Genomic DNA, 9,213 nt, shown 5'->3' on the forward strand with positions numbered 1-9,213 from the left:
AAAATGATAAAACAAAGCATTCGTGTTTAATCTACTAACCAGCTGTAAACACAATAAGTTCTTCTACATTTGAAACTTTTACATAATAAAAACATATGACGTGGTCCAGTTTTATAGTCTCCACTCAGATACATACACAACATTTATTCTTAGCTAAGCATTCCTGGCAACAGCAATCTGCACGTCTGAGGACAACAAAGACAGTTCAGCTTGATTTCCAAACCTACGTGACTGAATAAGCACAAAGTTTAACATTTCTCTGAGTCCAAGTTACAACACTGGAGTTTGAAAACAACCCTTCTCCGGGCCTTACAACAGACCCATTCAGAAACAGGAATGTTCCATTATATAAAGTATCGTTCCCAGAGGAAGCGAATAAAAACTGGACTGTATTAAATGCCTTGACCAGACGGCGTGATGCGCTCCTGAACCACCAGGTGGAGAAGATGGTTCTGCTCAGCTGTCAGAAACGGCCTGCAATGGGAAAACCGCATAAAGCATGTGATCAATATGGAAAATTAAGAATGACAAGCAGTAAAAGATATTTTCTCACATGATGGAAATTAACATTTGTAAATGCTTACCATAGCTCAGTCTGAAGAGACTTTAGAGACTCTGTGTCTTTCTCCTGACACGCCATCTGCAAAACAGATCTGTTGTTATTCACTGCACTAATAAAAACATAACTGCAGATTCAGAGGACCCTGACGAGGCCTCTGACTTGTTAATATTTATTCTCTGTTACCGGCCATTCATTCCCAAAGACAGAGCGTGCTCCTTCGAGAAGAATCTTTCTCTACATTACACATGATTATTTTTTATTAACTTTTTTTTTATTTATACAGTTATTTAAAAAAAAAAAGAAAAAAAAAAGAAAAAAGGATGGCCTCTGTCAATTCTTATGTGTTCCTTATCAGGACGCAGTAAAAAATATTATTTGGTCCATAGTAGGTCTTAAAATTAGGTAAAGACATCCTGAGACATTTCATCATTATTTAACAAAACAGCTAAAAAAAACCCAAAAAAAACAGAAGCAGTGTGTGAAAAACATCAACTCAAGATTCAGTAAATTGTAGAACAACCTTAGTGGTGAGGTGTGTGTCCTTTGTTTATGCACAGCTCTCTTAAGTTTGTGGTCTAAACTTTGGGCCTTGTTTCTTTTCTTTTTCAGCCATTCTCTGTTTAAGATTTGCTGCTGTGCTTGGGGTCCAAAGGACACTGTTCCAGAAGTATTGTAGTTTGTTCAGATGCAACTTTGCAAACCCAAGTCATGCTTCCATATTCTGAAAGCAGAGGCTTTATCGTATGCTTTAACTGTATGGTCATGCAATTTAACATGTAACCTGCTAACTGAGCCTATGAAATGCAGCTCTTGGGTTCTTTGCGGTTTCTCTGACCACTGGATAATCTAATCTTGGGATTAATTTGCTGGGACGTCCACTCCTGGGAAGACTGACAGCTATCTTGAATGTTTTCCACTTGTGACTGTCTCACTGCAGAATGATGGACCTCAAATTGTTTGGAATCAGCTTTGTAACCCTGCCTAGATTGAAGGGCAGCGACAGCTGCTTCTCTCACATCATTGCTGATGTCTTCCACATTGGCACTGTGATTATGAATGCTGCAGGCCAACAAACTGCCAAAACGTCTGTGCATTTGATTAGCAGCACCTGGTTGCTTCTTACTCTCTTAATACCTACAGAAGAACTAAAGGTGTTTTTCACACAGTGCTTCTATATTTTGGCTTCTCTGTAAAAATACCGACATGATGTAATGTGTCATGTGTTGCTTCTTTTTACTGTGACTGGGGAAAAAAATGAATATCTTTAGTGTAAGAGGGAAAAATTCTGAGGCAGAAAACCTACACAAAGCTGGCAAACTGCAAATGCTGAAGCAAAAACAAACAAACAAAAAAAGAATCACTTCACTGCCAAAGGAAAAAAAACAAAACAAACTTCAACACACACAATACATCACTGTCATATGAAGGGCGTGAAGACCATTATTTTTCCTGTACGAGACAGGAAGACTCAGACCGTGTTATCATGAAACTCACCACTACGGACTGCAGGAGCAGGAAAACATTCTCAGGCAGGAAGGTCACTGAAACAGAAGACAAAAAACAACATTTACGCAACTTCAATAAGTGCGCAGGATTAATGACACATTATTATACTCAAGTAGTCGAGTGCTGAGGTGAATTTACATTGGCTGTGAGGATCAAAGGACTCCCACGCGTATCTCTCCAGGGTCTGGGCGTGTTCTGGTAACAACTTCTGAGGTGGAGGCTGCACCAAAAAAAAAAACAAACAAAACCACAACAACGTGGGACCATTTAAGTTCTGCTGCACCAACAATCCTGAATTTTTCAAGATGCACAGTAATTACTGTAAGATGCTGGATAAATAATTAACATTGTCATTAAGTGTAATTGCATTGTTTAAAACAGCTTTAAAAAACTATTCTGCTTTCTAACAGTTCACTGATTGGCCAGCGGAAGGCTGTTTGACACTCAAGTACAGGTGAGTGTTTAAGCTGCTGAATCTATGTGGTTAAAATAAAGAAATGAAACTCTATGCAATGCACACAACAGGTGCTTTCATTATGCTAATGTGTCTCCTCAGCTCTCTCACTCGAGTCTCAGCTCCTCGCTGCGAGAATTAAGTGCGAGAGACAGTGAAGAGACGTGAAACCGGAGGGTCCAAAGCTGCCAAATGAGAAATGCTTGCATTAATAGCTCGAGTCTCACGTCACGTCAAACTGTGTGTCGCATGTGGAGGTGCAGTACTTGTGTCAGGATACATTAGGACCAGCTTTTTCTCACTCTGTGCCTCCTCTCTCCTTGCAGTGCATTTAAAGTACACTGTATTTCCAACTGTGTACTGTGATAGGATGCCACCTGTGCAACAAGTCCAGTTGTGAAATTTCCTCACTACTAAATATTCCACAGTCAGCTGTTAGTGGTGTTATAATGATGTGGAAGTGATTGGGAATGACAGCAACTTAGTCATGAAGTGGCAGAGCACATAAAATCACAGAGTGGGGTCAGTGGATGTTGAGACGCACAATGCAAAGAGTTCTCCAACTTTCTGCAGAGTCGACTGCTACAGACCTTCGAACCTCATGTTGCCCCTCGGACTCAGCCCCTCAGTTCCAGTGAAAGAAACTTAATGCTTCAGCATAACAAGATATTTCAGACAATTTCAAATTCCCAACTTTGTAGAAATAGTCTGTCAATGGTACCTTCCTGTTTCAAAAAGACTGCACACGAGTGCAGAAAGCAAGGTCCATAAAGACAAGGATGAGCGAATTTGGTGTGGAAGAATTTAACTGGCCTGCACAGAGTCCTGACCTCAACCTGACAGAAAACCTTTTGGATGAATTAGAGTGGAGACTGCGAGCCGGGCCTTTTCACCCAACATCCGTGACTGACCTCACAAATGTGCTTCTGGAAGACTGGTCAAAAATTCCCTTAAACAAACTCCTAAACCTTGTGGAATGAATTCCCAGAAAGGTTGAAGCTGTTATAGCTACAAAGGGTGGGTCGACATTATATTAAACACTATGGATTAAGAATGGGACATCACTCAAATTCATATGAGTGAGAAGGCAGCTGCACGAATACTTTTGGCAATATAGTATGTTTGAAGAGTGAATTTAAAGGTATTTATTGCAACTACCTATAAATAAAAACTTGTTAAAGTGCATATTTAGATAAATTTAAACAAATGGCCTGAATCATACCTTCAAAAACACAACACTGAACATGACTTTGCACTCAAGTCTGCAGTGAGAGAGGTTGTTTTAATTATCAGCAAAACCGATGAGCTTACCTCAAGCAACATGAGCAGAAGCACCCTGGATATCTCACATTTTGCCACAATGTCCAAAAAGGCACCTTTGTTGTCAAGAAAGTAAAATTAAAGATGAGAAATTAAGACATTTTTTCCTCTTAGTGCAAATAACATGAAAAATCTGCACAGCAACGAAAAAAAAAAGACAATCACGAGGGAATGCAGCTCTTAATTATCCCAGTTTTCAAGTTGAATTGTGTTAATCAATTTAAGATGCTGGATACAGCTTTAGTTAAGAAAACACAAACTGCTAAGGCTGTAATAACACCCCATCTTTACAAAACTCTGCTAATATCATTTTTTTTATCAGATGCTCACCAACAGGGGTGATGGAGCCTGGTAGCTGCAGTCCTTTCTCCTGACAGATCAGCTGCATCTCTGTGAACACTGACAAAGCACCGTCATAATCACCTGGAAAAGAAAAAAGAAAATCATAAAAACACAAGTAACACAAACTCAAACAAAAGTCCCGTCAGATCCTGTTTGCACAGCAAACAAACTGCAGCTACTCAATCAGAACCGACAGAACTCACGGGTGAGGATTTTACACGTGGCCATTTCTCCCATTGACAGCAAAGCTTCGATGGGTGTTTGCGTCTGTAACTCTGCAGCCCTCTGATAATGAACAATAGCCTCTCCTGGTCTGTTAATCTCCTATTGAGGAAGACAGGAGAGTAACGATGAATCATTTTTTCCATCATTTGCTTAAAAAAAAAAAAAAAAAAAAAAAATCCCCAAAAAAACCAATTCTGGGTCATTTATCCTCAGAGACAGCAGCTTTACCTTGAGCGCGTTGCCAAGTTCCAAACACAGGCTGGCTGCCATCACAGGCTGGTTCATCTCAATATACACCTGCGATTCATTTGTACATCAGAATTCAGTCACTATACAAGAATGTACTCCACAATCTTTTCTCCAGACCCTGATCTAATGAAATATTCCATGGTGAATCTGCTTTATTTGCTGATTTCTTCTGGAGTGCATTTACTGCATCAAACTCTAAAAATCGATTTGAAAACTAGAGCTGATCATACCTTAGTGGCGAAGCTGTAGCAGTTGAGTGCAGCCTGGAGGTGTTCATCAAAGCCTGGAGCCTGCAGTGCCCTGTTCTCCTTCTCAGATGAGAGGAAGAGGCGAGCAGCGTCAGTTAATGCCAGTGCCTCTCCAGGAGCATTAAAGAGAGTCTGCTCACACCTGCAGTCAAGACATCGAGGATGTATAACAACAGCTGATAGGTCACTGTCATGACTATGAATGCTACGCTCTCCCTGTGGGCCAATTAAGACTACTGCTGACCACTGAGGACTCATCACTCCACCGACTGTACCTTTATGTAATAACCTCACATGCTGTTTCTTTGTTTTTTTTAAACAAGAAAAGTAGTGATCTGCTCTAAATATTTTAAGCTAAAAATATAATATTAGATTTATAGACCTTAAAAAACTGATAACAAACATGCGTGCCATTTGAAAGCTAAATAAGATAATTATGACATAATTATAATAACAAAAGTGTGATTTTTTTTTTTTATCTAATTGTCCTCATGAGGACATGCTACTTATACTTTTGTCAAAAATTTCATCATTTGTTTCTGAAAAAAATGATAGCGGATGTAGGAAAAATAACTAAAATTGACTTATTACACGGCAGCGTTATGTGGTGAAACCACAATGAGTAACAGAATTATTTTCAAGCTTCAAGTCAGCCCCCTCTTAAAGTCTTTTATGCTTGGTTCTACACTTGAATCTTTTATGACCTGAATGTAGGACAAGCGTGTGAATATTTGATCAATAAACCTGCGTGTGATCCTTGAGCATTTCACCCCAAAATAATGATGATGAGCAAGTTTCTGCAGTTTCCTGGCAGAGATCCCAGAAATTTTGGAAACAAGCATGAAGGATTTACTCACAGTCTTCTACAAGAACATCAGTGAAATCAAGCGCCTCGTTACTGAGTGGAGTGGCTCAGCTCACGAGGCAGAGCAGGTCATCTGCTAATCAGAAGGGTTGGTGGTTCGATCCCTGGCTGCTCCAATCTGCATGCCAAATATCCTTGTGCAAGATACCAACCCAAGAGTCTCACCCATCAGAATATGAATGTGTGTAAATGTTAGGCAGAAAGCGCTTAAAGAAAGAGGATAGAATAAAAGTGCTTGTGTGGGTGAATGAGGGAAGTTGTGTAAAGCACTTTGAGTGCTCAGCTAGACTAGAAAAGCAAAAGTGTGTGTCTGTGTTAAGGCAATAAGTCTGTGTTACTGTATTTGAAATCTATGCATTTTTACCGGTTTCTGCATGGACTGCACAAGTGTCTGGATATATTATGTTATTGAGGAACTGCTCTCCATTCCAGGGTGAGTGCAGTCTGCAGCTGTGCAGTGCACCCTGTTTGTTGACTCAGCATGTTCCAGGCATGTTAGATAGGAAACATATCAGGGTTAATGCTGGCCAAGGAAGTCTCAGGATACACCACTGATCTAGAAAGCCCTGCACTACTCTGGCAATGACACACCATCTGGTGGCAGATAGCTACATAGCATTAGGACGCAACAATTTATCAGAATTGGTTATCAATTAAAATGCAAAACAATTAGATTAAACGACTAGTACATCCTGTGCAAACTAGTGACAATAGCAACAAGCCATCTAGTTACACAAATTCCCTAGTTGGGACTCTGGTTGTCCAGTCCTTAGCTGTTGAGGCTGGCTAGCTGCTATTCCTGTTGCTCTATGTATGCAGGACAAACGCTGCTGTTCTACATGGTTCTGCAAGAGCATTTTTCTTGTTAGAAGGGAGTTTTTGCTTCCCACCATTGCAAAGTGCTTGCTCATGGTGGGTTGCTTAATTGTTGGGGTTTTTCTCCAGATTATTGTGGGGTCTTTACTTGTGCGAGGTGCTTTTACACCGTAAGGTGCCTGTTGCTGTGCTTTGGCACAATTCAGTTAAAATGAATACGGATCCACTCACCGAGCCATGGCCAGGTTACAGAAGGCAGCATACTGAAGGCAGTCCTGCTGCTTCAGCTCCTTTGCCAGCTGACCTGAAAGCACAGGTAAAGACAAGCCTGGTGACATTTATTCAGCCTCTATCATTTAACAGCACAGGAGAGGCGCTGACTCTTCTGTGCGGCAGTATAGGCTGGATCACAGCATTTACATGGATGGACTAATGTGGCACTCACCAAATTGCTCACTTGCCTCTGCCACATTGGGCTTCCGAAGAAAACGCCTACAAAAGAAAACAAAGTATTTTCACATTTTAAAACATCTTAGATAGCCAACTGTGATACACGCCAGCTAGATAAACATAGAATATCAGTACTGTGGCAAACTACCGGCTAGTTATGGGTTAATAATAATAATAATAATAATAATAATAATAATAACGGATTGCATTTATATAGCGCTTTTCGGGGCCCTCAAAGCGCTTTACAATTAGCTGTCAAACAGCACCAACAACTCATCGCTTATTTTTCGATGAACCTGGGCTAAATATCTCAAAATGACCAAATATTTCACTACAAAACGAGCAAATGGCTAACAGTAACGCTAGCTTAGCCTATTAGCACTAGCTGAAAGCCGTTACCTCGCATTCAGTCTAAATAACATTTAGCTATTCCCGATATTCGTCCGTCTTTCTTCTTAAACAAAGCCATTTCAAAGCCTTACTTTTTCAGTTTATTTGACACAGCTCGGTATCTCGCCAGAAAATCGCCCTCCGCAGCCATGATCAATGCCAGGAAGTCCAAGTGACAGCAGCCTCAACTCACGATTTCATTGGTCGGCGTCGGCAATTGCGTGGCGCATGACGTAAAGGACATGCCCAAATGAGCAGTGTTGCCAAGGCTACGTTCACACTGCAGGTCTACGTTCACCTGCAGTGTGAACGTAGCCTTATAGGCTGCAGGTCTACGTTCACCTGCAGTGTGAACGTAGCCTAAGGCTACGTTCACACTGCAGGTCTTAATGCTCAGTTCCAATTTTTTGATCAAATCCGATTTTTTTGTCTCCTCGTTCACACTACAAATAAAATGCGACAGCAAACGCGCTCTAGTGTGAACGCTCAAAGCGGCCCGCATGCGCAAAAGAAGACGTCACACACAACGCGCTCTGTTTAGACCCAGAGCAAACTATATTGTTTGACTGATGGCCCTTAATATAAAGACTTCGGACTTCATGTTTTCCAATTTTTGCTTTAAGTTATTTTGTTATTTACATAATAATGTAGATAACCTAATAATGATCCTTATTGCTGTTTTAGAGGAGCGGTGCTTCAAAGGATAGTTGCAGATTTATGTCAGAATCTGCAGGTTATGCAGTACAAATAAAATGTTCACGTTTCTCCAACGTTGTCTTCCCAGCAGTTTCACCGGATGGCCAGGAGGCGTTCGCGATGTCTTCTCGGGCGCTTCTTTGGCGCTGATAATTGGCGTCTGTCTTGTATGTGAAGGTTCTCAGTCATCCAGGTCATCGTAGTCAAAGGAGCTTGCGTCTGTGGCGTCTGTCTCGTGTCAGTGACGTAAAAGATGGCTTTAATGCGACTTGACCGTTCACACAGCAGTTGCTTTCTGAAACATCGGATATGTATCGGATTCAGTACCACATACGAAAGTGACCCAGATTGGATTTGAAAATATCAGATTTGTGCCGTTCACACTGTCATACCATGATCGGATATGGGTCGCATAGGGTCAAAAAAATCGGATTTGATGCGCTTTCGCCTGCAGTGTGAACGTAGCCTTTGTCGCTATATTTAGCGAGTTTTCAGACCCCTAAAAAAGACGTGAAAGCACGTATGGCTTTTACTCTCAACAAGCAGCAGGTGCTGTAACGCAGTCAGTTCTTCTTTTACTCTTTTACTCTTATGCTGTTTTGTGGATCACAAGGTTTAAAACTACTTATAAACACACACACAAAGTAACTCCACCAGAGTGCCTATTTTGGGTCACTTTTACCGGTGTTCCAGATCTACTGGCGTTTAGATCAACTGGCGTTGGTCGAACAGATGTGTGGCAGTCTTGCGTTTCAGTAGCTACTACCGACAAACCAGCAAAAAAAAACGCCAAATGTGTCATCTGTGACACTTGTGAGGTTGTCTCAAACACACTCCGTCAGTCTTGATGCTGTTGAACAACAAAATGTATAAAAATGTGGCGAGTTTATCTGGTGATATCCTCATGCGCGACGCGATCGCGAAAACAGCAAACAAGTAACACCACGCCGATGTTGTTCACAGGACAGCAAGAGTAAACGATCGGGAGAACCTTGTCGTCGTTATCGTTCCCCTCGCACGGTTTATTTCTCCGAATTCAGCGTTTTTGCTTCACAACTAAAGCGAGCAGTTTACTTTGTGCACTAACATG

General features: G+C 41.1%; 1 protein-coding gene across 2 annotated transcripts; it reads right to left on the minus strand.

The window, feature by feature from the left end:
• Nucleotides 1-83: 83 nt before the first annotated feature.
• On the minus strand, nucleotides 84-9,213 carry f8a (coagulation factor VIII associated). 2 transcript variants are annotated; one of them, XM_085410076.1, is made up of 12 exons: nucleotides 8,806-9,213; nucleotides 7,033-7,079; nucleotides 6,819-6,891; nucleotides 4,889-5,048; nucleotides 4,638-4,706; nucleotides 4,388-4,508; nucleotides 4,173-4,265; nucleotides 3,834-3,898; nucleotides 2,207-2,288; nucleotides 2,057-2,103; nucleotides 585-640; nucleotides 84-474 (listed from the first exon to the last, which is right to left on the minus strand). In XM_085410076.1, exons 3-12 carry the CDS (start codon nucleotides 6,824-6,826, stop codon nucleotides 393-395), a joined length of 783 nt encoding a protein of 260 aa, XP_085266202.1. In that variant the 5' UTR covers nucleotides 6,827-6,891; nucleotides 7,033-7,079; nucleotides 8,806-9,213; the 3' UTR covers nucleotides 84-392. The 2 variants fall into 2 exon arrangements, with proteins under 2 accessions (XP_085266202.1, XP_085266201.1); XM_085410075.1 differs by lacking the exon at nucleotides 8,806-9,213 and adding an exon at nucleotides 7,520-7,719.

This window comes from Rhamphochromis longiceps, linkage group LG6 (assembly GCF_057381845.1).
Source record: "Rhamphochromis longiceps isolate RC_006_pf linkage group LG6, R_longiceps_female_GT1.1, whole genome shotgun sequence".
NCBI lineage: Eukaryota > Metazoa > Chordata > Actinopteri > Cichliformes > Cichlidae > Rhamphochromis > Rhamphochromis longiceps.

Excerpts from the sequence above, each read along its gene's own strand:
- f8a (XM_085410075.1), bottom strand. The coding sequence starts at position 7,578 with ATGGCTGCGGAGGGCGATTTTCTGGCGAGATACCGAGCTGTGTCAAAT. Across the intron at positions 4,707-4,888 it reads GCTACAGCTTCGCCACTAAG|GTGTATATTGAGATGAACCA; the intron begins GTATGATCAGCT and ends AATGAATCGCAG. Across the intron at positions 475-584 it reads TCTCTTCAGACTGAGCTATG|GCCGTTTCTGACAGCTGAGC; the intron begins GTAAGCATTTAC and ends TTCCCATTGCAG.